The sequence below is a fragment of the Larus michahellis genome, chromosome 3 (assembly GCF_964199755.1).
Source record: "Larus michahellis chromosome 3, bLarMic1.1, whole genome shotgun sequence".
Taxonomy (NCBI): domain Eukaryota; kingdom Metazoa; phylum Chordata; class Aves; order Charadriiformes; family Laridae; genus Larus; species Larus michahellis.
This window is the reverse complement of record NC_133898.1, coordinates 20,570,278-20,597,036: the sequence shown is the minus strand read 5'-3', so window position 1 is coordinate 20,597,036 and position 26,759 is coordinate 20,570,278. Positions and strand designations below refer to the sequence as shown.

At 47.9% G+C, this 26,759-nt stretch overlaps 1 protein-coding gene across 2 annotated transcripts in view; it reads right to left on the bottom strand.

Annotated features, from left to right (window-relative positions):
* PARP1 (poly(ADP-ribose) polymerase 1) overlaps positions 1-12,162 on the bottom strand; it is a 34,929-nt gene extending 22,767 nt beyond the window's left edge. The window contains exons 1-4 of one of the 2 annotated variants that reach the window (XM_074578995.1): positions 11,192-12,162; positions 7,214-7,376; positions 6,212-6,330; positions 4,952-5,166 (exon numbers count right to left, since the gene is read on the bottom strand). In XM_074578995.1, coding sequence (XP_074435096.1) covers positions 4,952-5,166; positions 6,212-6,330; positions 7,214-7,376; positions 11,192-11,311 — 617 coding nt within the window. In that variant the 5' untranslated portion in view covers positions 11,312-12,162. Of the gene's footprint in view, positions 1-4,951; positions 5,167-6,211; positions 6,331-7,213; positions 7,377-10,488; positions 11,131-11,191 lie in introns of those variants that run through there. The other variant, XM_074578996.1, reaches the window with a different exon arrangement.
* Positions 12,163-26,759: the final 14,597 nt, after the last annotated feature.

Sequence of the window (26,759 nt, the reverse complement as noted above, 5' to 3'; positions counted from 1 at the left end):
TTTCTCTTCAGACTGGAATTAAGTCAGGTCTCTAAATCAGGCAGGAGGAAGTTTCTACTTGTAAAGTGCTCCCAGGCTGACAGCGGTTTCGTGATGTGTGTGAGGGAATTTATTGTTAGTAGCTGGGGCCTTAGAGCTGTGCAGGGAGAAGTTACAGAAAACACTGCTCGAGAAAGACTGGAAAGAAGAGGAAGCCAAATGAAAACCAGGGGATTTTGGCAGACTTCAGAATGACAAGAGACCTCAGAGGAAGATCATTTATGTTTCCAGAGTTGTCTCATCCCCTTGGTCTGCCTGACTTCAAAATACATCAATATCGATAAATCAAATCAGTGCGTGCTCTCCTCATGAGGAAATATTTTGCCCCACTTGAGGCAGGATGGGCCTGCAACTTGAGGCACAGCATGAACATAGCTTGGATCTCACACCTCATTTTGACAGAGCTGCTATCATTTCAAAACACCAGCCAGGTTTCTTTTTAAGAAAGCATCTCTCTTAACTTTATAAGCTGTGGCTGACGGTTAAGCCATAAAGTTGACATTCTCGATTGCTCTCCTACTTACAATTTTAAACGCTTCACTTCCAGTACTTTGCTACCGTTAAGATGAACCCTTTATGACAGCTTATTAGATATAAAGCTGCACGAGGATGTCAAAAGGTACTGTCAAAAGGTACTCTTCTCCCAAAGACTCAAACATTAGAGACCTGTAAGTTCTAGTAACTGTCCTGGCCCTAAAATCAGGCCAAGTTCTCATTTTATTTGCTGTGGCCACCACTAGCCCATCATTAGCTCCTCTGACCAAATCATGATTTAGAGCACTTTACAAGTCCTTAAGGGGCTGGTTTTGCAGAAGAGCTCATTTTTCAGCTGTCCCCCTGCAAGGTCCCACCCATCTGAGCTGGGGCTATGCTGTGAAGCACGCTGCCTCAGGGGGCACAACAGCAGCACTGTGCTACCAGCAATTGCTTGCATTTCTTAGAAAAGCTCCATCTTGTTTTCTAAATCAGGCAAGTAGGAACCAGCATGGTGGGACTGGATACAGCGCACACACACAGCTGTGCCTTCAGAAGTCCCCAGGACAAGCAAGTCCCCTCTCCTCCCTGGCCGCAGCCCCTGCAAGGGGCAAGACCAGAGCACCCACTGAGCCCCCACCACGAGGATCATGAATTCTGTTAAGTTTTAACAGTCACGGGTACACAACATCATCTGGCAAAAATATATCAGCTTGAGCCCAAAGCGTTCTGCTGCACCTTCCCAAGACAGAGGGCTTAATAATGCAAGTATTTAGGATGGGTGCCCAAGCACTGTGTATCTGCAGTGCCTCTCCCTCCCCAGGCTGACAGGCCACCTCCAGCAAGCCAGCGCTCACTCCTATGCCGTAACTTGTCTCCCAGTCTCCAACAGGAGGAAAGCCAGCAAACCAGCCGCTGGAAGGCAATCACCCTGCCGAGAGGCCCCGTGACCCAGGGAAAGCTTCCAAATTCCAGCAGGGACTCACACTTCTGGCAGCTTCATCGCAGAGTTAAGGGGAGCGGGTTGCTTTCACAGAGCAATTACTGTACCTGTTCCAGCCACTTGAACAAACCACAGAGCAGGAGGGATCATCCCGATTCCAGAAAGGCATAAATCAGTCAGTCACCACCTTCTCTTTCGTCCCTGGCTATGCCCAACCAAGGCTTAAAGCAAACACTAATCGTCATTTTATACAGCCTGGAGAAGGGAATGGTAAAGCCAAATTCATCTTGCATCTTCCCAAAATAGCAGATTTTAGAACAATCGACAAAATACACGCTCACTGACACGCACATGAATTTTATCTTCCGTCCTTGGGACCAAACACTGTGTGTTGCTAACAGCAGCTGGGTACTCCTGCGCACACCCTTCCTCCTGCTGGGGAAGGGACAGTCTTCCCACAGTGAACGGGTATGGCACAGCAGCTTGCTTTGAAGGACTGGTACTACCAGCCAATACAAACCCCTTCTTCTCACCTTCCTGGGGGATACACAGCTACAAGACTTATTACAACTTTTGAGAAGATGAACAGGGGGGTGAAGTGTCCCACTCTAGCCTGGCCCTTCCCTATCATCTGCTCTCTATTTTTCATGTTCCCCTCCCTACAATGAACATGAAGGCTGGAAAGGGCAACCCTGGATAATTTAAGCAGCCGACACAGGGAGGAACAAGAACTCCTCTTTTCTCCTCCCTGTAAAGCACCGCCAGATTGCTGCTGATCTGAGTACTTACCCTCTGCCTCAGGCAACCTCTGCAGTTAATCCGGTGCTGCATGACATCTTTAGAATGACACTTTGCTCCTGTCCTGGGCAGCAATTCTACCCAAACAAGCGAGGCAGAAAATACAGGAAGAGTATCACAGCTTGGAGCAGGAAGGCGAAACACATGCTACCAAAGAAGCACAGTCAAAGGGAGCTCACAAGCTGCTACTGCATTACCTACATCAGTTCACGAGCACTCTTTCCACAGAGAAGCTACTGGCAAGGACACAAGACTCTCTTTCCCCAGGCCTGCAAAGTGCTGGGGCACGACAGCCTGAAGCCCAGGGGAGGCTCGGTATGTCTCACCCAAAGCTGACCAAGGAAAGAAGCCAGCATCCTTGCAGTAAACCTTCCCATTTTTGCCCTTCAGAGGGAAGGGATTTTCCAATCTATTCTTGGTAGCCCTGCTCGGCACCTCAGTTCTCTCATCTGCCATAGGCATGTCACACCACCGCCCTTACGGAAAGGGCTGACAGGGCAGTCCCAAAGTGTGAGCTTCTCCTCGGAGTATGGGCTAGATAAGCAGAAGCAGCATATGAATTTGGATGTGTCACATCTCAATTGCAGAGACGTCTGAGTCAAGATGTAATTTGGACGAAGTATCTTTAAAGATCATTTTGGGAATCTCACCTACAGCAGATGCTGTAACATCATTTCTGTGAGATGCTGTAATTTCTATCGTTAATTTCTGTAATCTGACCAAACGCACAAGATGAATTATCGAAGGTAACTGCATCTCGTTCAAGCTTCCAGGGTGTTTTTCTTTTGGCTTCTCCAGAAATTCTGTGCCTTCTTGGCAGAAAATCACCAGGTAGGAAGCACACCGCACCTCTCCACTCATTCTGTTTATTTACACTCTCACGCATTCAATTTGTTTGACAGACAACTATTTTTCCAATTGACCCTTAACACCCTTGGCTCAAGCGCACAGCCCGAACAGCAGAAGAAAGGTAGTGGAGCATAAAAGCCAGACAGCGCCTTCACAGTTGAGGGACTTTTTCATGCAGCGCTTAGAAAGCAGGAAAGATGAGATGTCTTGCTGCTTCTCTGGCATGAGGTCCTGGTTCACATTACCCTACATCACCAGCCTAAGCCTTTTTCCACTGCAATCCTAGGCTTTTATTTACACAGTGACTTGGCAAACTACTCTGTGGCCTATCTCTACAAAGCCTTCTTATTTTGCATAGCATCCTAGAAGTGGCCCAGAAAAGCAGAGTCAGGGCAGACAAGAGAAACACTTACACAGTCAAATCTCTAGAGCTTTGCTGAAGACATGGGAGAAAACTACAAATAACCCTGTTAAACTCACACACTGTTCTAGGACAAAGCAGAACATGCACCTCGGCACAAAAATCAAAGGACTACTTGAAAAGCTGCAAGTGCATTAAAACTGTACTTCTGCTTATATCCTGCAACCCACACAGTAGTAAAATGCCTGTGTGAAAAGATGGCAGGCTGCCGGGCAGACGCAGACAGCTCATCGCAGCCTTCAGGGGTTCAGAAGAGCGAGATGAACAGCACAGAACCCGACGGAGCTCTGGCTGCTCCTGAGACACTGCAGGACCTTCCCCACGGTACCCGCACCACTGCTGAACGCTGCTGGAGCAACTGCTTGCCAACCAACAGTAAAGCGTGGAAGTTGAATGGCAACCTCCTAACAACACATAGATCCATTTATCCTTGCTCTGCTCTGTCACCTGTGGTCAAGAATGACATTCACATACGTGCAGGGCTCTGAACAGTATGCCGTGCCCATCAGCCATGTAACCAGAAGACCAATACTGACAAAGACTGCACTGATTTCTCATGGCTACAGGTTCTTGGAACCCAAAATCAGTCTCACTGGGTAGTTCCATGGCGAATCCTTGCAAAAGTAAAGCTGAATTCAGTCTATAAGGCACACGGAGAAGCTCAATGTTTTACAACAAGATCTTTCCTGTTCGTAGGACTCAGGAATACCTTATGCTCCTTCCTCCACATGGACAATACAACACTGGGTTGCGTTATGAAGCACGACTCTAGGCAAAGTCACTTCAAAAACAAATAACAAAAGCCTTCGTTAACAGAGAAAAATTGACCAAAGCTAGCAAGCCACCGGGAAGCACTTCTCTGTCAGTACAAGTTCTGTCAAGAGCCTCCACTAAAAATTTCAATGCAAGGCAATGAAGTTTCAGTTGTACCAAAAAAGATTTAGCAAACAAAAGCATCCAAGTGTAAGCACTACACAGCCAATAAACACCATTATCAGATTCGGTGCCTGCCACAGATCAGTGAGTGGCTCATAGATAAGAGATGTCAAATCAATTCTCTGACAAGCCGTTAGAGCAGAGAAACCATCACTGATAACAGCATCACACAAGGAGGCGCAGCGCCCAGTATCCATTTGTATTAAGCATGCATTATTTTATGGTTGAAAGCCCTAAATCAGTCCTCCAAGTCACAGCTGTTGGTCTCTGCATTTTCTCAAGGCAGTCAGAGGGGGCAAGCGGACTGCAGGCTCCCGGGGATGGGGAATTTGTCTGTTGTCATCTGCCTAAGGTCACAGGAAGGACCAAATCCTCCTAAGACCAATACTCTTTAAGAGAGACAACAATGTCACAAGGTATTTAACGTGGACGTATTTGAAGGCAAGCCACGACTCCTCTAGACAATGCAATTTGTTAAATTGCCCACGTACCCTTCAGTCTTGGTAGCCGGGAGCTGCTTCTTCAGAGTTTCTTTATCTTCAGCTTTCAAGATGCTGAAGCCCAGGAGCTGGGCGGCCCCGTACGCCGGAAGGAAGCCCAGCTCTGCTCGGCGGCTCACAAAGCAGTCGGGGTGGTACCAGTTATCTATCATTCCCAGCTGCGGCTTTTCAGGATGCACCATCTTCTTGGAAATCCGGATCTGGCCCTGAGGCAGATTAAAGCAACACAAAAGAGTTAGGCCTTGTGGAAAGAGCAGGATGTTAACAAGCTCGTTACAAACATGATGCTTCCTAAACACCTGTAAAATAGCAACAGTTCCTCTATCAAAGCCTGAAACTTTTTTTTTTGTTCAAGCCTTTTCACTACAGTTACGGCTTCTTTCTTTACTCCTTCTAGGTTGAAAAACCAGCCTTGAGTAGTTTTCTGTTCAAAAACCACTTAAAATGGGTAATCTTGTAGTCTGCATTCCCTCAACTCCCAGTAAACTTGAACAAGCAAAACTCATACGACTAAACCATATACAGGAAACTCTATAAAGTAACTTTCTGTTGCTATCACTCAAGCATCAATACTAACATGATCTCATCCCATCTTACTGCAAATTACTTCTCAGATGCCAAATAAGTAATTGTTTTAGGTGCTTTCAGACTGCAATACTTCATGCTCCAACAAGGAATCATCTACACAACAGTCATCAATGTTCCTGCAGATACAAGCGCACCAGGACTTGCTAACTTCACCCAACTGGCACATCTATTCACATCTATCAGAGGTTCACATCTTCATTTTGCCAACTGCCTTAAAGCAGAGCACCAAGATATGTTCAACTACAGGGCTGCATGGCTGTTTTTGTCCACTTTCATGGAGTTAATATGGATACACTGCACGCAGAGCTGGTCTTGCTGAGGAGAAGGAAAAGGCCAACATCTTTGCGGTGCGGCAACAAGCAGGAAAAGCTGCAGTTAGTGGTGTCTCTCTTGCCACAAGAAATGCTGGCAAGCGGCATTCCAGCCTGTTCCAAGACCCAAGTGAAAGGAAGCATCAGCAGGTTTGAAGCCCAGGCTACAAGGCCTGAGGGATGCCTTTACCGTCAGCTGTCCAGAATGCAGCTGCTCCTCAGACACAGAAATGCAGCTCTGCAAGTGCTTTCCATATGCAGGACAGACAGGAAGCCATTATAAAAGTCACTGTTTGAACTGGAACTGGTGGGAGAAAAGACAAGAGATGGAGAACTAAGAAAAGCTTTTTACCTTTTCTATTTTCTGTTCACAGCCTTTACAAGTACTTCTGTTAGACTTAGCATATTCTGCAGCAAAGTCATTTAGGCTCTTCTCAGCCTTGCCACCTCCTTCCTGTTCCCCTCCTTTTCCTGGAGAACAAAGGCAAATACAGAGTTCGGCTCTAAAAGGCATTCCCTTAATTTCTTATTCCCTGTCCTAGATTGTTAGCAGTCTGAATTAATAAACCTCTGTGTTCCAGCAATCCTTCTGTCAAGAATGTGGATATAGAGCAAGATAAGCAGTCCATGCTTAAAAGCACTTTTGAAATAGGAAGAAATCTTTAAGCGACCAAATAGGAATTGTACAGGATTGCTTATTTAATGATTTTAAAAGACTTTCAAAGGTGTGCAGAGCTGACCCGTTTTACCTCTTCCCTGAAAGCAGTATAAAATGAGATCTCACTGAAGAACTAACTGTAACAGGAGTCACAAATAGCTCTGCTTCAAAGCAGAACTCCTCTTCACAAGTGCTAGTTTCCTTTTATTTTTTGTATTACTGTGTTTCAACAGGCAGACATCAATCTGAAACTGCCCGGCATCCTTCGTTTATACAAAGATGTGGTGAGTTTACTGTGGTCTGTACTTAGACCCTTCTCACTTGCTTCCCTCACTCGCCTGTTCGTGGTGTAACATTTTCAAAGAGCCACCATACCCATATGCCACAGTGAAGGTACTATTAAAACAACATACTACGAAAGTATTTGTTAGCATTAAAGAACTGAAAACAAAATACACTCCTTCATAACAAGAAATATTTAGCAGTACATCTGCGAACTGATTTGGCTTTTTCCCTCATTGGTTTAACACGCTGGATCATTCTGCCAGTGCCTGAGCCCCGCAGCGTGAGGAGACCACAGCAATTCTTCCGACATCACTTGCTGAAGAGACGCGGCAATTAAGTAACCACAACAGCAGCTTGAGAAGAGACCATGGTTCCAGCTGAACCTCCAAACATCAGGACACCTCCGCTTACCTCCTCCAGGGCCTCCAGTTTCAATGGCTTTCTTGATTTTCTCCTGATCTTCCCAACGGAGCTCTGAGAAGCCATCAATGTCTGTGTGGGACACGATTCGAGCCCGCTTCCAAAAGCAGCTGTAGTGGTGCCAGTGAGGGACTTTGCCATCAAACATGGGCGACTAGGAAAATGGCACATTAGACCAAGATGAAGCAACTCGGACAGAGTCAAGGGTGGAAAAAAAAAACAACATAAAAAATGTGTACATGGGTAAACACAAGTAATTTCTTTTTTCTTTCTCTCTTTTTTTTTTTTTTTTAAATTAAGAGACAGATACTATTTGGGACAAAGTCTAAGAAGAAAATCTAGTACGACAGACAAGCTGCTAGAGAGAGGTCCCAAAGGGGAGAGAGATGGAGGGAGCATTTACCTAGCTTAACCAGTTCATCATCCTGCTGTTTAGCCCATCTGTACCGCTCAAAACAAAAAGGTAACAGCCTCAGCATGGCTATAACGAACCCTGAGCAGACAGGGTCCTCTACGAGAAGCAGAACATCTGCAGTGATGAGCGAAGCAAAACAGAGATTGTGGAAAAAGAGACACAAGTAACAGCACTTGGCTCATCTGCTGCAATCTCCTTCGAGACTCCTGCAGCACAAGAGGTTGCTGGTCTTACTCTGCAGGACCTCTGTGCACAAGGCACAGTCCCTTTGAGAGACGCTTCTCAAGCAAACTGTCCATGCCAAGGAGAGCCCTTCTCCCGGCAGAGGACAGGAGCAACAGCTCCAAGGACTGCAGCCTGAAGAAATCCCTGAGGGGGCTGCAGGAGGCAGAGCCAAAATTTAAGGGAAACACCAGAGCCCAACAAAGTCCCCCCTGTATCAGGATAGAAGCATCACTCATATCCTCCCTGAACGGCTGCTCCAGAGTGCCCTGCCTCACACCAGCCTCCTCGTGCAAGTGCTCCGCTTGCTTATGACTCAGACACATTAAGTACCAACCTGGCATTGTTCCTGTTACCCATCAGACAAAATAACCGTAGAGTGGTTTGGCTACAAATAACGCACACAAACAACTGCTGTACTAATAATACTCAGGGTTGTATAATTATTATTAATAATGATACAGAATTAACGACCTGGTAAAGCATTCTACGTATCAATCACCAAAAGCAGGGATATCTCCAAGCTGAAAACAACAGCAGACAGTTTCGTGCATAAGCAGGAAGGAGGAGGAAAGGGCTTCAAAGACCACAGCATGGGACTAAGAGAGCTGGGAACCCCAATTACAACTAGCCATCAACCCAGACTATAAGAGGACGCTGGTACTTCCAGCTGGACTCTTCCCACAAGCCAGGGTTCGGATTACCCAGTTACCCTCACAGCACCACAGACACCCAGCAGCCACCCTGGGGTTGCTCTCAATGTGTCTGGAAGTCACATACAGCTCTGAAAGTTGGTCACCCCCGAGCTCTGGGCTCATGTTTGGAGTTTCCCTTAGGGGGCACAAGGCACTGGGGTGCGTGGAAGGGGACAGAGCTGGCTCAATCTCGAGGGCAACCATGTAAGCAGCACATAGATCTCCTCCACCACATGGAGTTGTGTACCTGGAGCACGACTTCTCTCCATGTGGGAAATGAAACCTCCAGGCGAGCTAGACCTTGTTTACACTTCTTCCAGCTCGCCTATCTCTAGACCATAGTTTCCTAAACAAACTATGGAAAAAGAAGAAATCGATTCGCTTTCCTGTTGCGCATGCAGATAACAGAAACTGCTCAGTTCAACCTGGAAGCAAAAGCCAAAGCTATACTGGCCCTGCAGGGCCTGGGTGCCTGCTCTGTGCCCAACACTGAGCAGCTCACTGTCATTCAGAGCTCTTCACGTGGAAAACCAAAACAAAAGGGGGGCTACAGTAGCAATAGCACCCAGCTAACAACTTTAATGTCGTCTGCACAATTTGCAAAAGACCTTGGTGCACCGAAGGAGGCGCAGAGGCTGCTCTGCCGGGGATTTCCCCAACAGGAAACAAGGGGCCCGGGTGCTCCGGTGAAATGCGGGGGGGGGATACTCAGCAGCAGGGTGCAAACAGTGCTCTGCTGGCACAAAAACCAGCAGTGGGGAGCCCTTTGCAGAAAAGATCAAAGTCAAGAGGTTGGGGGGGGGGGGTGGGGGTGGAAATTACAAATAGCTGGTGTAAGACCAGCAGTTTTGGGGAAATAGTCGGCTAAAAGGCAGTGGCTTTGTGAGGGATGCCGTGGTCCCAGCTGTCCCCCTCCACCTGTCCCCAGGAGATGGCTCAATAAACCTGACCCTACAAAACCAAACACACTCCCTGAATGAAGTGAAGGCACGCTGCGGTCCCACAGGCCCCCCGAGCTGAAGCAGACCAACCCGCCTCGCACCAGCTTAAACTGCGGGGCCAGACAGGAAGGGATAACAAATGTGAGGGATCTGGCGAAGTAGCAGCCGGAGCAGGGAAGGAGGAGCGGAGGAGAGCAGGCACCTCCAGCAAGAAACAAAAGAAAAAGGCAGCAGGAACATGTGCGAACAAACACTGCAGCTTTCACATCCTTCCCAGGGAATGGAGGCTCTAGGGAACAAAAGTGGAGGCAGGTTATTTCCCCTCTGGGAAACCGGCTCCTGCCTCCACGCCGGGCAGACCTGCCAGCCCTGCCCGGGCAGCCAGGCATCCATCTCCTGCCCCGCGGGGTGCCGAGGTCCTCCCCTCCCCGGCAGCCTGGGCCAGGGGCGACCCGGCCCTTCCTCGCCCCTCTCGAAGGGCACAAGCGACTCTGGGCCGCACAGAAATCACTCCTCAATGGGCTGGGAGCCACAGCATCCATCTGCAGGGCTTTTGCTCGAGGCACTCGCATCCCACGTCCTTGCCAGCCTTCCATAAATACGCATACACGCATTCGCTTATCTTTCACAGGACGCGCAGCGGATCCAGCCCGCTGTCCATCTGCGCTACCTGAATGCTAGAGGTGCCTTTCCATGTTCCCTGCTAAAGACAGGCCGAGGCCCATCCACAGCCTGGGAAGGCAGCGCTTTGCCCTTCCCGAGCAAACCCCCACCTCCCGAGAGAGGCCGACTCCCTCCCCATCCACCCACCGCAAGGTGCGATTTCATCCGGCCCAAAACGGCACGTCCAGGTCCATCCGTGCACAATTCCCACCCCTCCGACACCGGACAAGGCCCTTCCCTTCAATTTGAAAGGAAGCCAAGCAAATCTCTTCCTCAAAACGCAAATAATTTGAGAACGACCGGCAACAAAACATTCAGTTTGCTAATTACCGTTGTGCTCCCTGTTTCGTGCCTGCAGTGTGGCAGCCAGCCCCGTACTAGCTGCCTACCGCCGGCAGCACCAGCCCACCGGCTCTCCCCGCTGCCGAGGGGGGCGGAAGGCAAAACGTAGGGCTGTTCGCGACCTCCGAGACGTTTCGGGTCTGTTTCATATGCAAAATGCGCACCCGACGGAGACGTCCTCTGACGCGACGCCAAACGCCCCGAGTGCCAGACGCTTCCCGGGGCACGGAGAAGCCAAGCCGCCGCGATCGCCCCCCTCCCGCTTCCCCGGTCGCCGGATGGCAACAAAGAGCCTCTGTGCGCGCCCCCGCGCCGACCCCTCCGCCTCTGCAACCCTCCAATGCCACGCTTAACGGCGAACTTGGCACTGCTTCGCCTCCGGGTGCCTTTCACAGCCCGGGATACCGGCAGCTCCCGCCCCACCGCTGCTCCGGGAGCAACGGGGAGGGCTGCAGGGACCGGCGGGTGAGACTGCTGCGGGCACCAGCGCGGCCGCGGAGACCGCAGGGAGCGTCGGGCGAAGGCGCCACGGCTAAAAATAGGCTGCGCTTGCCGCCGCGGCGCAGAGAAGCCCGGCCGAACGGCCCCGCGCCGGGAGATGAGCCCCGTCCCGGCCCCACCGCCCCCGGCCGAGCCGAACGGTCAACCCCGCCCACCCCCCACCGCCGGCCCAGGCCCCGCCACGCGGTACCTGCACCATGAGGGCCAGGCGCAACGAGTCCTTGGCGATGCTCTCGCCGCATTTCTTGCAGGAAGCGCGGCCGCTCTTGGCGTACTCCGCCCGGTACAGCTTCTCCGCCGGCTCCGCCATCGCCGCCGCTCGCGGAGCCGCCCCGCGCCGCGCACCCTCCGCTCCGCGCTCCCTGTCTCCCCGTCCGCGGGAGAGCTAGCCGAGCACCGAGCGCGCACGCCCGCCTCAGCGGGCGGCCGGATCCGCCGCTCGGGCATCGATTCGGCGTGCCTGGCGGCGCCTGGAACGTTCCGGTGTAGCTACAGTGTATCAATGGGGAGCTGCGGCGGCGGGTCACGTGGCGGCGGCGCCACGCGGCCCCCGGGGACAGGACAGGGCGTTCAGCGGCCGCCGCCGAGCGAGGTCCCCGGGAGCCCGCAGGGAGAGGAACGGGGCGGCGTGTGTATCCCGGCCCGCCGGTGCTGCGGGAAGCAGCCGTCCCTCGGTCAAGCGCTGGACAGGTGGCGTCAGTCCCGTTCGGCAGTTCCCTCCGGTCCCCGGGGACGGCAGCAGGGCGCCGAAGAAGGCACAAAGGAGCTCCTTGATGAGTTAAATCCCGCGTTTCCCTCTCTCAGAGGCGGTAACGTCCCCTCGCATCAGCAGAGGGCGTCGGTCCTATGGCTTCGCTGGAGAAGGGGAGAGCGATGAAGTTGTTCCAAACCCTCGACGAGTATTTATCGTTAGTTTGATTGCGAGTCTGCAATTAGGGGTTCGGGTATGTTCGGTCCCGGGTGGGCTTCGGACAGCTCGCAGGTGCGTCAGTCGGAGCTGCAGAGGAGCATCCCGGTAGGGCCCGAAATGTTCCTGCGCCTCTCATCTTCCCCTCTCCCGGGCTGTCACGCTTGCCGTGAACGTTCGCCGCCGCGGTGAGCCCTCGGGCAGCCCGCAGGCCGGCAGCCTGCCAGGTTGAGAGGACGTACCCTGAATTCATCGCTACAGAGTCGGGGAAAGAAGGGGAAAAAAAATAAAATAAATCTCTGCAAAGCGCTAGATGGTGCTGCGTACACACGGTCGGACACGGATGCTCAATACCGCGGTCTTCGCTATTTCTAATTACTTCTCACAGAAGCTCCTGAACCAGACGCCACTGGTTCAGAGGCAGATCCGCGTATTTAGTCTCACCCTGGAGAACAGCGAGAGACCCAGGAGAGCTCGCCTAGATGATCCCAGCAGGAGCCGGAGGTGGTTGCTCCCCACGCTGCCCAGCTTTACCCAGTTTGAAGGTGACTGGCACTGAAGTGTGGAGTTGCGCTCACCCGTTTCAAGAAACCTACTGCCATGCTGCTCCATCCAAGGGTTTCCAAGAGAGAAGCAAATTACGCACACGTAAGGGCTGACTCGCAAGAGTTGTCCTGAGTCAAGTCAATGGCCTGTTTAACTCAGATTCTGCCTCTCCCAGAGGCCATCTGCCAGGAGCTGACATAAGAAAGGCCAAGCAAGCAGTGCTTGCTCTCCCAAATATTTCCCAGCCTCCTGAGATTTGTGGCTCAGGGATTTCCGGCATGCCATCATCCTGGGGGGAATATTTCTTCCAAGAATTTGTCCAGTTTCCCTGAAAATACTCTTTTGTTTATATGGTGTTTATTTATAGGGTTCGAGCAAAAGAGAAATGGCTTCTTGTTAGTGTTTCCTCTCGCTGGGGCCATTTTCACTTCTAAGGAAAGGCAGCGCTGTCTAAATACCGAAGCGCTGCTCCACAACCTGCAGCCTAGAGACCAGCTGGGGATCTGTAAGATATCATGAAGTTGACAGAACCAGACACAGACATTCACAGGCACACAAGCATGAAAACGAGCAAAGAAGGTGACAGTAACCAAGGGCTGCTTGAAGTTTAGCCTGATTTTTTTTTTGGTTGTGAATGCAAACCATTAAATTAATACTATACAAGATGAGGTTTAGTGGATTTTTTTTTTTAAAAGGGGTGGGTGGCTCTTCTGTATGAATGAGCTCAAACACACTGCTTGAAAGGATCAAGCTCAAAGCTCTGGGCGCTTTACCTTTTCAACCTTACTTTGAGAATGTGTACAGGAGTTTGTATGCTTATAAGCAGTCTGAGTCTTGCTTTGAAACAGGAATGTCTGCACAAAAAGAATTACATTGTTATGATTCTTTCTATTGCAATGCGATTTCCTCTGTAGGCAAACTGTCATCCTGATTTGTAGTGTCAGAGTTGCCAAATCACGTTAATCCCTTTCATAAATCTGCTGATCGCAACGGAGCTGCCTCGCTCTGCGTCTGTCTCCCAGGTGTGACACGTGGATCACAGCACATCCCTTCCCTTCTCCTGGGGCAGTGGGGGACCAGTGAATTAGTGCTCACACAGGGCCCTCAGTAACACAAACAGTGCCGAGGATGCGGAGTTTTGTTACAAAACAGAGAAGAATGATCTGGCAGCAGCCACGAGAAGTGGCGTCTGCCAGGCCAGTTTCCTGGGGGACCACCCCTTTAAGTAAATCCGGTATTTCAAGAGCCCCGGTATTTGGCTGCTGGGCTTTACCAGAGGCTGGAGCAGGAGCAGGGGCAGTTAAAGAGGGAAAGATTTTTTATGATCCCATGCAGGCTGTCTACATCCCTTTCTAACAATATTCCCATCTCAGTGGGCTGAGACTGTTGGGATCCCACTGGATGACAAGTGCTGCATGGACACGTGAGACCAATGGTTTGTTTCTCCTCTCTGTTACCAGAACAGAATCATGGGTTACAGTACCAAAATCTTTAGAGATTAATTGTGTTTATCTCCAAATACTGATGGATGCTGAGATGCCAAACCGCCTGCCAGTGCTTTTAATGCAGTGCTTGCCAGGAAAAACCCGTATCACACATGCGACTGTGGGCTCCCATAGCTTGCTGCACTGCAGACAGGAGTATGGGTGAGGAAGGGGATCTAGTCAAAGGGTCTGATTTGCAGGCTTCATCATAAATGTCAGGGTATTTGGTATTTTTCTTAAAGTCTCTGTTTCTGGAGTCGTGATTAGATAGGAATCTCACCTTTAAGATGCCCCCAGCAATTTCTGACTTCCAGAGACAAAACCCAAAAAAACAGCAAAGAAGAAAAGAGCAACGCAAGAAACCCCAGCTCTGACAGTTTTGAGTATTTCATGACGTGAAACTCAATGCCAAGCATTCAGGTGCCTGGCTTGTGACTTCAGGGTGCCAGAGAGAATTTGTCTTTTCCTTTCTGGGCCATTTTGCATTAGATTCTTCTGAAAGCCAGAGGGAAGCGGGTCAAACTCCCGGTACCAGGAAGCCATAAGATCTCTCTTCAGTGTCACAGGATCAAATGCTTCCCTCACATTGTGCTGACAGTACCCTGAGCACTAAATCTTCCAGACTGTGTTGCTTTGGGCTCCGTTTCTGACACATGCTTGAGATGCCTTCCTACAAGATTTCCACCCTGCTAAGCATCTCATAAAAGGGTGAGAAAATGTTGGACATATATAGAAAACATTGCTTATAGCCTGTAGGGGAGTCAGAACCATTCTTGCTCAAGTCTGGATTTGTTGCTGGGGGAGATTTTATATTATCTGGCCTTTGATATTGGAGAGCTTGAGAGTTTTGTAACAAAACCCCATTCATTGCTAGGTTATCCTGTCTCAGTTGATGATTCACCTCTTTCCTACCGCTGCACATAATCAGTATGGCTGGTATGACCCTGTTTGCATTTAGGCAATAGGCTACAGGCAACAACCGCTATGGCTCAGCTGTGCCCTCCTTGCCCATGCAAGTGATCATCCATCCCATTGACATCAGTGGGGCTATTTCAACGGGAAAGGGATGCAAGATCGTGCACGCCACATCTAACAGAGCGTCATACTGTCTTTTCTTTCCACTGAATACATCAGAGGGCTTATCTTCCTGGCTGGGAGGTCTAAAAAATGTTTTCAATAGCTTACATTAACAGCCCATGCCTCCTCTCTTCTGGATGATAATTAACATATGCAATCTCTTAAACTGAATTTGGAGTGTTTCTGCAGGGCAGAGGTGAAGTTTTGGTGCCTGTAGCTGACTTCCAGCCCTCCTGAGCAATTCTGCATGACACACCAGCACAGAGCTCTCTGGGAAGCAGCTCTGATGGTTCCCCATTCTTTAGAACGCTTCCTTAAATAAATGTGGGGTTTTTCAGCTTTCCAGATGCCTGGGAAAATAGATGTGGGAAGAGGCAAGGAAAGAGGGGGTGACAGAGGAGAAGCAGCACTTCAGACTGACTGGGATCTTAACTGAGCAGCCTTCTCTCAGTAAATTCAGTGGTAACATAACAGTGGTGTGACTTACACATCCAGAGTCTGGGGAAGGTCAGTCTGAAGTCAGCGGCAGAGAGCTGAGTGCAGCCCCATACTTGCCATAGTTTCTATCTGGGTGCTCGCCAGGCTCTGAGGTTATTCACTCTGATATTATCCCTGTATAGGAAGGACTGTGCCGTTATCCCTGTTTTACAGTCCCCATGTGGCAACCGAGACACAAATGACTATTTGATGAAATTAGAGTGTGGGAAATTAAAAAAGGGTAAAAGGAAATTTGTTCTCGTGGCAGGTTAATTAAACTACAGAGTCTACAGCCAAAGGCAGATGTTGTGGCAAAGTCATGCTGAAAGAAATTATTTAGAATTCTCCTAACTGCAAATGTTAAAAGGGACATAAAACATTGAGCTTTGGAGATTAAGCCCATACCTAATTAATGATGGTCATAAGGAGACATAACACGGGGAAGATACGATCCTCAGTCTCACTGTGGGGCCCGCCTTTGAAACTCTCAGTCCGATGAGCTGGAGATGGATGAACACTCACCAAATGGGCAGCTGCGGTCTATTCTTGATTTCTGCTACCTACCAACAAGAACGAGAAATCACATCTAAGGAAAAAGCAGATCATGGCCCTCCCAAACCCCGGGCTAATCCCACAGCTATTTGGTCAGCCTTTGGCACAGTTCATGAAAAATTATGGCAAACTCCTTGGGCTACCTTGCTACTTTTTTGTGTGGATGCTGCCCAGAAGCTTGTTCCCCCACCTGAGTTCCCACGCATCATCTTTACCCCACGTGGTGCAGCGTGGCTGCCTATGTGGATGCCACTTGTAAAAACCTTCGATAGCAAAGGAATGAAGCACCATCTGCAACACTGGAAACGTTCAAGAGGAGGAACCAGGAAAGAAAGTTGGAGAGTTCATGCTCTGAGATCTGTATATGCCAGTCTCAAGCTATAGCATTACGGAGAAGGGATTTTAGTTAAGGCTGTCAGTTTCCCCACCCAAAGCTCTAATCTCAAATACAACTTGTCTCCACGTAGGCTTGAAACTAAGCTGTGACTCCTGACTGGAGCACCACGCTATTCTGGCCCCATGGCAGATGACTACACCCCTGGGGTGGCAGATACCTGCCTTACCTGTGCCAGCAGTCTGGGTATCCTCTGGCCCAGCACAGCTGCCAAAAAACATGCTGGGCAGCACGAAATATCAACTAGAGAGTCTGTATATGGCTCTCAATTTGCGTTATTGAAAGTGAACAAGGAAAAGCAAAAAGAAGAGCCAGAGGGCTAAAAGGGGCAGAGTAGCCAATGACACTCTCAGTAGCATTGTGCTAATTGGCTAGAGAAGAAAATGACATTTCCAGCATCTTGTACGTGCTTTGTGGTAGATTAAGGCTGCACAGATCTAAAGCCTCCTTCCACAGACATCACCTGCCTCTGGAACAAATCCATTTTGGAAATGGTGATTTCTTACAGCATCCTGCTTTCTGTTAAAAAGCAGTGAAACCACACATGGAATTGAAACACGTCAAGTTACTAACCCAGCTCGTCCCTGTAATTTATCCAAAATCTAGATCCCATTTGATTTTGATAGACACAAACAGTTAAGACCTTGCTTTCAAAGCCCAGCTGAAGACAGACTCCTTTGCTTGGCCCCACGCTGACTCTTTTTGTCAGGGAAAGGCCAGACATGCATTTGTTCAGATGCTCTGCAGTTCTGCCCAGGTTAGCAGCAGGAAGTTTTTTTTCAGGTCTTTGAGCACCCACTATGTGACTAATTCCAGTAATTCATTAAGTGCAACAAATGAGTGGTGACAGTGCAGGCTACGCTTCCCCATAATTCATCTTTGCTTGATGAGGAGGTTTCCTGTTACAGTGGACAGACATATTCTCATCACTCTCCTCATAGGCTCGCTCTCATTTTCAGTTGCCTTCAGACGCAACAAACATATCTGGTCCCAGAAACTTCGTATGCTCTTTTTCCTCAGTTGCCAAATATCTGTGAGATGCTTCCTCTCTATAGGACCCTGGGTTTAGCTAAGAGCTCAGCATTGCTTACACTCATTTAGAAATGCTAAGTATTTCTGCCGGGGTCATAACTTGGTAAAAAGCCATTCTAGCTCCTCTGTAATTAGCTGGTTTCCGAAAACTGTGCTTTTGTAAAATGCCACAACAAGGAGCACTGACCATTTATCTAATTAAGTTTGCTTTCTGAAGTATTTCTCAGCTCTACTGCAATTACACAAGTTCATGTCAATAAATATCTCCAATTATGGATATCATCTTGGCAGTGTTCTTTTAAATTGTATATTCCTGATAGAGAATCTTAGTCTTCCTTTGTGACTAATAACTGTTTGGGGGTTGCTTAAAGGATAATTGCTTTCTTTGTCCTAATAAAAATGAACTTATTTAAGGGCATCTGATGTATTCACCAATCTGCAAAATATTACTCAGCCACTAATTTAGATGCCTTGCATTTAATTCAGGGTTCTAATTCTGGAGATCCCATTTAGACAACTTACTCTGCAGTGATCACACCGAGAGGGAAGGCTGGAAGCAGAACCCAGGAGTCCTGATGTCTGCTCTCCTGATCTTGGAGAACAACGTCAACACAGTACCCATGCTTCAGTGTTGCTCTAATTAGAGCAAACCATGTACAATCAGATTAACTTTGTTTGTACTGTGCTGGTAGACTAACTATACATAAAGCACACCAGAGAGCTAAAGCATACAGGACAGTGATAACACATGGCATAAATTAAAGAAAGCAATAATGAAAGTGACTGCTTGATGAATGCATCAGTCCAATGAAAGGCAACACATTTCAGAGGAAGATGTTAGTTTTCAGTAAAGCTGCAGCAATCTCTCCAGCTATGAAGTGAACTTTACAGAGGTTTAGCAGCCCTGGAAACTGAAATTCTCTCTTCATCTGGAGAAAAACTGCATGAGGGCAGTACCAGTCCAGTTTTGCCACCAATACATCTCATTCCTGGGCACACTGACCTCTTGGAAGGGGTAGGAGGGGAATCAATGCACCTCTCTGCTGAGGCTGTGGGCAGCCAGAGCCCACAGAGCCATTGGTCCTGTGAAGTGGACACATCCCTTCCACAAGTGAGCTGAGACTAGGTGCCCACTTCATGAGGCTCAGTACACGTTCAGCTGCTGGCAGCCGATTTTAGATACAATCAACTTTGAATTACCCACAGGAGGCTTACATGGCCCCAACTTCCCGCAACACTGCTGGCTATGGTCCAGCGCTGTGGAGGGTGATGCAGAGGACAAGCAGCTCTTGCCTGCCCTGGTGCATTGGCAGTGGCTGCTGTTGCTGCAGGGAAACCGTCTTTGGCATTTTTCAAAGTGGAAGGCTCCAAGTTTGCTCACTGGGTCTTGTTTACAGTTACTTTGCTCTGTCTGAATAAGGGAGTTACTCCTGCCTGCCCCAGCGTCAGCTTCAGCAGAGGCTTCATTGCTATTCTCAGCCTCCTCAGGTGATGACCCCTCTGCAGTATCAGCCTGAGCCCATGGTCTACAGCTACATTTCCCAAACTGCTTTTGGAAAGCATGGTCCTCCTTTATACTGTCTCTTTAACAGAATCACCTAATTGCAGGGACCAGTGCCGAAGCTGGTAACCCTCTGCTTCATTAAAGGACCAACAAATCAATGACCTCTGGGAGAGATCCTGGAGTCCTATGGTCTTCCCCTTTCCAAGGCTGCATGTGTTGTTGCTAATTTGTTGTCATGTGCGTGCTTATCTCAGTGGCTGCTCATTAAGTGAGACTCATTATCATTACTGCTGATGGGAAGAAATGCTTAGACCCCACACTGAACCAAAAGTCTGTAGGAGTGAATGGGATATAACAACTTTCATTATCTCCATCCCTACCATCAAAAATTCAGTGACCAAAACCAGCAGGGAATATGTAGCAAGGAACTTGCATTTCTTAGCCAAAGGAAAGCATATGGAAATCAATTATCTAGGGCATGAAACGCTCATGGTTTTCCCAAAGGAAAATACTGTTTAGTTTAATCGTTCTGCAATACTCTTAATTAGCTATCATGCGTCATATTTCTATTCACATCCCCAGGAATCAAAATAGGCCAGTATATGACTGTGTACACTTCTCAGGAAAATAAAAAAGAAAAATTAAAAAATGTATAGCAGCACTTTGGTTTACACCAGCTTTCATGTGGCGTAGCTTTCATACTGCATCTCTATTTTGGCCACCTGACACCTTGGAGGTGAGGGCATCCTGGCCAGAGAGGACCCTGGTGCAAAGCAGCCCCACACCGCCACTCCTACCTGCCCAACCCGGATAAGCAAACCGAGCCCGGAGCCGCTCTGAGGGAGCCTGCTGTCAGTTGTGCTGGTCACAGACAGTCTGCCGCGTCTGGCACATGGGGGCGGTGAAGTCGTCCAAGGGCGGGTGATGGCAATGCCATGGTGAAGCAGCCAATGCTGTGTCCATATACCAGCAGTTCTCCTGGCCACACTGATGCTGCTGGGGTATCATTATTGAAACCAGATGATGAACTGTAGCCCTGTTGCTGAAAAAGGCACTGAATTTTTCTCCAGTGCCTGTGTGGTTAGCGGCATGTACTTTTTTAGCTGCTACAAGGAAAACTAAGACCTTATGACTGATGTATCCTCTACCTTTCAAATACCACTGATTTAAAAAAAAGAGGAGATGGCAAAGCTTTCTGCCATCCCTAGTCCTGATTCAGCAATGTCTCTGAACTCACTCATGTGCACGGATCTTATATGTGTGTCTAGAGTTAAACATACACTTAACATGACTTGTTGGATTCTTAAGCCTGATGCCCAACACGTATTTTTTTATCTTACACAGTTATCTGTCAAGGTAACACTAGCACCTAAAAGCATGACCTTCAAGACGAGGAGAGACTTACTATAGCTCTTCAGACACTTAAGAGTACAGTTTCCAAGTGACATTTTACTTACAGTTCTTTAAGGTTTCCTGTTTCAAAGGTATTACTCTCATGATCCATTGTTGCTGCCATTGCCATCAGGTGACCAATGTAGTGAGCCAAATTCAGAGCTGACCTTGAAGTCTGAAAACATTGACAGAATTGCAGCCTTTTACTCTTTCTTTGGCTTTGACTCATTACATCAACCAGTTCTAAGGGGATCTGCGTTCCTGAGGGGATCAGCACTTGACATCACACATCAAATCCACCTGGAAGGATAAAGGGCCATTTCAGTTTCAGATGTGACCACCACAAAGTGCTGGGGCACTCACAGGCTTTTTCAAAAGAAAATAGGACAATCTATTTGGAAACTTGTTTGGAGAAGAGTTTCCCTCTGGCTCTTCTTAGTGACAGATCTGGTTTGAATTCCTTGATCTGTGCGAGGCTCTGCGTGATGTTTGACTCTCAGATCAAATGTGATTTTTGTACATCACTTAAAGGGCATCTGAGCCAGTAGCTCAGACTAATTCCCCTGGAGTTCTGTAATATGTGAAGTCTCAGTCTGGATACACGTTCTGCAACTATGCCCATCTTTTTTCTTATGTGACCCAAACTCTGCTAACTGGGAGTGTTTAGAGAAGACAGAGCCATACCCTTCAGAGAAGCGTACAGCAGAAGGATGAAAGGCAACAGAGACAATTTGAAACAACAGAAATTATTACTTTGATAACAAGAAAAAAGGATTATCATACGTGTGATGAAGCACTGGAACAGGTGCCCAGGGAGGCTGTGGGATCTCCATCCTTAGAGATATTCAAAACTCAGCTGGAGGAGGCTAACAGTGGCCCCTTTCCACTCACCCCAATCTGTGACTCCATTACAAAGCTTGTTAGCAACAGAGGGGAAAAAGTAATAATTTCCACATTTTCTTAAAGGAGCAGCAGTTTTCGTGTTCCTGCTGAAGAACCAACAGGTAATATGGCATTTAACATGTCACCAGGAGAAAGAGTCATAAACTACATACAAGCATAGGGACCAAATCCTGCCAGTAGCTGAGCGCATGCATTGAGCTTAATGGAATTTGAGGCTGTTAATAATTTTGTAAGATCAGATTTTAAGAAAAGGAACCAGTATGAGATCCATTTCACACTAAAGTACACAGCAAAATGTCCAGCAAGTTCAGTGAATGCAGGAACAGATGCCTCAGTTATGCTATGTGTATATATATATATGCTCAGAATATGCATTGTAGTAGAGTCTGAAAAGATTCATGCGAAGTACTTCATCCTTTTTTACAGCTAAAACCAGAAAGCACCCCCAGAAAGGTGACATCATGGCTGCTTTATGAAGGGAGCCTGAAATGACAACCATTTCCCTTCAGTTCCCTCCCTGGTGGCCTCAGCTCTTCTGAATGTTTTTCTGACTTCCAGTGACTTTCTTAGCAAAACCTGCTTTCACACCGGGGTTCAAATCCCACTCAAACATTTCTTCTTCACAGAGGAAAGACAAACACCAGCTTGTCCCTTTTCAATCAAGGAACATGCAGTGCCAGAGGATGAAGCATCAGATTGTTTACTCTTGATTGAGGCTAATTAGCGTTTCCTCTAAAGAAGATTAGAAAAAAATCCACTGGGTATTCAAAATAGAGATTGCCTGAACTCACAACTAGAGCAGTGTTGCCTGGAGGAACTGGACTGCCCGATACAACTCCAGCAGTTTCTAAATGCTTATTTGGACATTTCGTTGATGGGTGAAGTGGAACGCCTATTGAAGGCAGCTTCTTTAGCTTGCTTTCCAGCAGCAGAAGTCTCTGCTTTTAAGAAGCTACAAAACATCCCCACACTTGGAGAAAGTATGTTTGTGCCTTTTTGAGCTCCTCTGACCTTCACACAGTAGGAAAATCAACCATATGAGGCTCAGGAATTCCTACTGTTGCCTGCAGCTGTGCCTGCAATCAGGAATTTATGGCCATCTTTCTGAGCAGGGGAGGCTCCAGGACTGCAGCCTGATGGTGGCTCCAAGAGGCTTTGAGTCAGGAGGCAGTGGGGGCTGAAGTTCTTCCCTTCCTTGAGGGCTGTGTTACCTCAGTCCTTAACTCCAGGCACAGCTGCACTCTGGCTGCTCATGTGCTTCCTGAGTGGGAAAAGTACAGTCCCACTCTATAAGCTCTCGAGTCATGGGCTGCCCCTTATCAGACAACCTCAAAAAACACAGGGTCATCCCATTCTGCTCACAGTTGGCAGCAGAGAGAACTGGTCCTAAACCCTTGTCTGGTTCCTGCCTTTCCTGCTGGCTGGATCAAGTTCATGGGGTAGACTCTGCACTGAAAGCATTTTCTAATACACAGTCTCACTGCACAGGACGCTGAGGCTCTGCGTAACACGCACTGGGATGAGCAAAGCAGCCAAAGGAAACCTCTTGGTGTTTGCTTGTTCAAAGCAGCAGCCTCCCCTGCGCCGGCATTCAGAGTGTGGGCAGAGATCTTGAAGCACAAGACATGCAGTAAAGCTCAGCAGCTGGCCATCCCCCAGGCCCGGCACAAGCACAGCAGATGCATTGCCAAGGGAAGACTCTGGCAGGACATTATCTCTGGTTCCTCACATCTGACCAGTCTCGCTTTTCTACCGGGTGTGGATGAATGGCTCTTTGTTGTTTCTGCCTCAGTTTTAGGTATGTTAGGGCTTGGATCTTTGTTCTTATCCTTTCCCATCAAAAGTTTGGCTTCACCAATACCCTCCACTTCAAGTCACAGTGGCTGGTACACAGTTACAAGACTTCACCCTCTCTGCATTCCAGCGTACCATGACTGTAATCTGCTTCCTCTTTAGATATGCAAAGTGAAGAAGATATAAACACAAGTTTCATAACAAGTCACAGCCGTGGGAGAAGCTGCTGGTTTGCACACCCTGCTGCACTAAATCAAACAATTTTTCAAGCCCAGATTTGCTGGGCAGCAACAGAGGTTTGACTGGAAAAGAGAAGTGCCAATACAGTGCCTGTGACTGAAAAAGAGGTGGCTGCCAGACTTGAAGGGGGTAAGGATGCTGATGATTAGCATTCCACCCCCAGGTCTCTGCTCACTGTCTGTGAGAGGGGAGGGCAGCTGGTGCCTGAGCTCCTCCTCACCAACAGGGCACCAGGTCACACTGCAAATGTTGCTTTACATCCGAGTGAAATATAGAGTCCACTTAGCTCAAGAGTGGTTTCACTTTGTGAACCTGACCCTGTCCATGATGTACTACGTACGATTGCTGTGCTCTGTGCTTCATCTATTTGCATACAACAAACGTAATCAAAACGTCACTGCTGGCACTAAACAAGAGATTCTACTTTCGCATCTAGTCAGACTTGTCCAGGAAAACTCAGCTCTCATACAGCATTCCTCTTATGTTATGCTTTTTGGATTAAGAAATTGTCACCTTTGACTTTTAGACATACATGGTTTAGTATTGGCAATAGGAAATAGTGAAAGAATAAGATGCTGCAGAAAAAAATATCAGTAAATATGTAAGAGGAGAACGAAGAGGATGGTAAAAAGGAACAGAACAGGTACATAGAGAAAAGAGAAAGGTAAGGGTGAAGGACAACCTAAGATCCACAGCTGTGCTGCAGAATGGCACTTTCCCCGCATCTTAGAAACAAATTTGAGTTTGGGGTTCTGTCTCTAATACCTCCTCAAGCTTTGAGATCTACCTTTATGGCTGGTGACTAGTTTTACAGTAGGCCAAAACAAACTCTACATCTAAATGTAGCTTGACTGCAGGGAAATGTGTCTGCAAGCCCAGACAGAAAGCTTGTGGCCTGGACACAATTCTTCTCATGTACTGCAAGAGACTTTGTGGGATGAAGCTAAATTCTGTTGCTTAATGGTAAAGATCATGTGGATTTGTGCTGAGCAGATGGCAGAGGTAATGCATAAGGCCCGGTTCCTGTGTTCTTTGATTACTGCGTATTAGCCTTTATCTCAGACTCTTGGAAACACCAGCTTTCTATCAAAAGGAAATGTCACTGCTTTAGCTAATACACTTTTTCTTCAAAAGAGGCTCTAATTGACTTTTTTTTTTCCAGTCAAGTACAGCTTTAAAAAGGAATATTTAATGCTAGGCATTAAAGTTTCCACATTGGCCTGCAGAGGAAATTTCAACTCAGATGCTTGTCCAGAGAAAGGAAAGGCAGACCATGCCTCCCTTCCCTGCTATAGATAGGAAAGGATTTATCTTGCTGTAGCTCTGCTATCCAATTGCATCGGTGACTTTATGACTGAAGAGAACTTTTTCTCCCCAGCCCCTCCTGAAGGGCTCTGAGAAATGAGAGAGCTGCCTCCAGCACCCACATGCTCCCTTCAAAGAAACGCTGAATCTGTCAGGCCTTTGGCTCGCTCCTGTCCAGAATTCAGGGAAACCTGCCAATTGCATACAATCAACATTTTGCATTTTTACCCAGATGAGTAATTCCCCAGCTTTACAGACCAAGCAAGAGGCATTAAAATTGCTCTGCAATGCTGAATACCAGGCCCTCTGAAGCAAACAGAGGACTTGTTCTAACAAATCTGTTGAACACTTGTTTAATTTTGTGTCTCTGCTTAAACTCCTTGACTGCAGACTTACAGCGTAAGCATATGCTTTGCGCAATAGTGATTGAAATACTTGCAGAATCAGGGCCATCTGATGCACCGTTCCTGTTACATGACAGTCTATGCAGCAGCTAGATCACAGCCATCTCCTGCCACCCCATGGCAGCCTGATGGCTGATGCCAGACCCGTTTAAGAAACGAGTGTTAATTTTAGCAAAGTGCCACATATACTACGACACACTGAGCCGTGAGGGACGACCATGTGCTCTGAAAGTGCCTGCCAGCCACCCTGCTAGCACCCTGGCCCTGCTCTCTGCCACCACCCTTGCAGCAGTAGATGCTCCCCCAGACCCCAAAGCACGCACTGACTAACCCACGACACAGGCTATGGCAGGCTCTGCTGCAGACAGACAGACACTTGCACCTTCTGAAAAGGTCAATGAAATAATAGCCTGACCCGCAAAAGAACAGATACTTATCATCAGCCCCTTTCTTTGCGTTTTGCCTACAGGAACAGGAGAAAGCTTTAAGTACCACAAGTAGAAAGCTGGCTCTGGCTGCCACTGCAACCCTCATACTGCAGCCCCAAGCCTATGTCAAAGTTTGCTGTGTTAGTCTGAAACTAGAGCCAGTACTGCAGCCCCGTGCCTCCCTGGGAACTCCCCTCAAGTGTATTTTTGTAAATCCTGGGAATATTAATTGGTTATTATTAACAACACGATACAGTTTATGGAAAGGCACAGACTGCCATATGCCAGGAAGCTCAAATGGATTTTATCAAGGATTACATTCCACAGTAAGGGTTTGCCAGACGGGAACAGATCACATTCCCCTACGAGTATCTCATCCGCCTCTGTGATGTTTCAGGGGAAGGTCCGAGATTGTGAGCTGAAAGAAGCTATAGTAATGCAAAGCGCTACCACAAACTAGGCAAAACAGATGAATACTCACATTCTTCTCAGAATGGGGGCAAACAAATGTTAATAGGATGCCCCAAGGTTATATCCCTTCCCACCACCCTCCCGACACTGACACTGTGAAGTGTGAAGATTTCCATCTGTGTAAAAAATGGTAAACATAGCTTTTATCCAGGGAAATATCTGATCCTTTCTGGTAACCTACTAAACCATTTGCTGCCGGTGCAAATCATGAAAGGAACATTTGAATACAGCTAATTGCTAAAAATAGCCCCATTTTCAGCAGCAGAAGAGCTGGCAGTTCTTTCAAGTCATGTTAAAAATACTGCTTTAGCATGACTTCAGCAGACAGCTGCCACCTGTGCGTGCTGTAAGAGTGAGCGGAACTGCCTTGTCCCTGGATGGGATTTCCTCCAACATGTGACACAACTTGTGGGTCTCAGCTCAGAAGCGGGTAAGCTACAAGGTCTAAAAACGTGACTGCAGTGGCAAGTGAGTACCTTATGCCTGTGGTTTCTTCCTTGCAGTACTGCGTATTTTGAGTCCAATTTAAGGACATATCTCTGACTATTAGGTCAAAGTGAACAAAATGTTACTTTTTATTAGGTAGGAATCTTCTGGTTCCTTCGGTGTGCAAGCCTGCTGGTCTGAAGCCACGAAAGAGACATGCTGATTGCTGTTGATACCTGCTAATGAAGAGCAGCAAGTCCCATATGTTGAAGAAGTCGAGACAGGCAGTGATCTCTCTGGGCTGGGAGTTCCCCACTGGTAAGGGAAAATGACTGTGACATGCCAATGATTGTCATTTTAATGTGTGGCAGCTTGGGACATTTTGGTTATAATACAGTTTAATGAATATGTGAAAGGTCTTA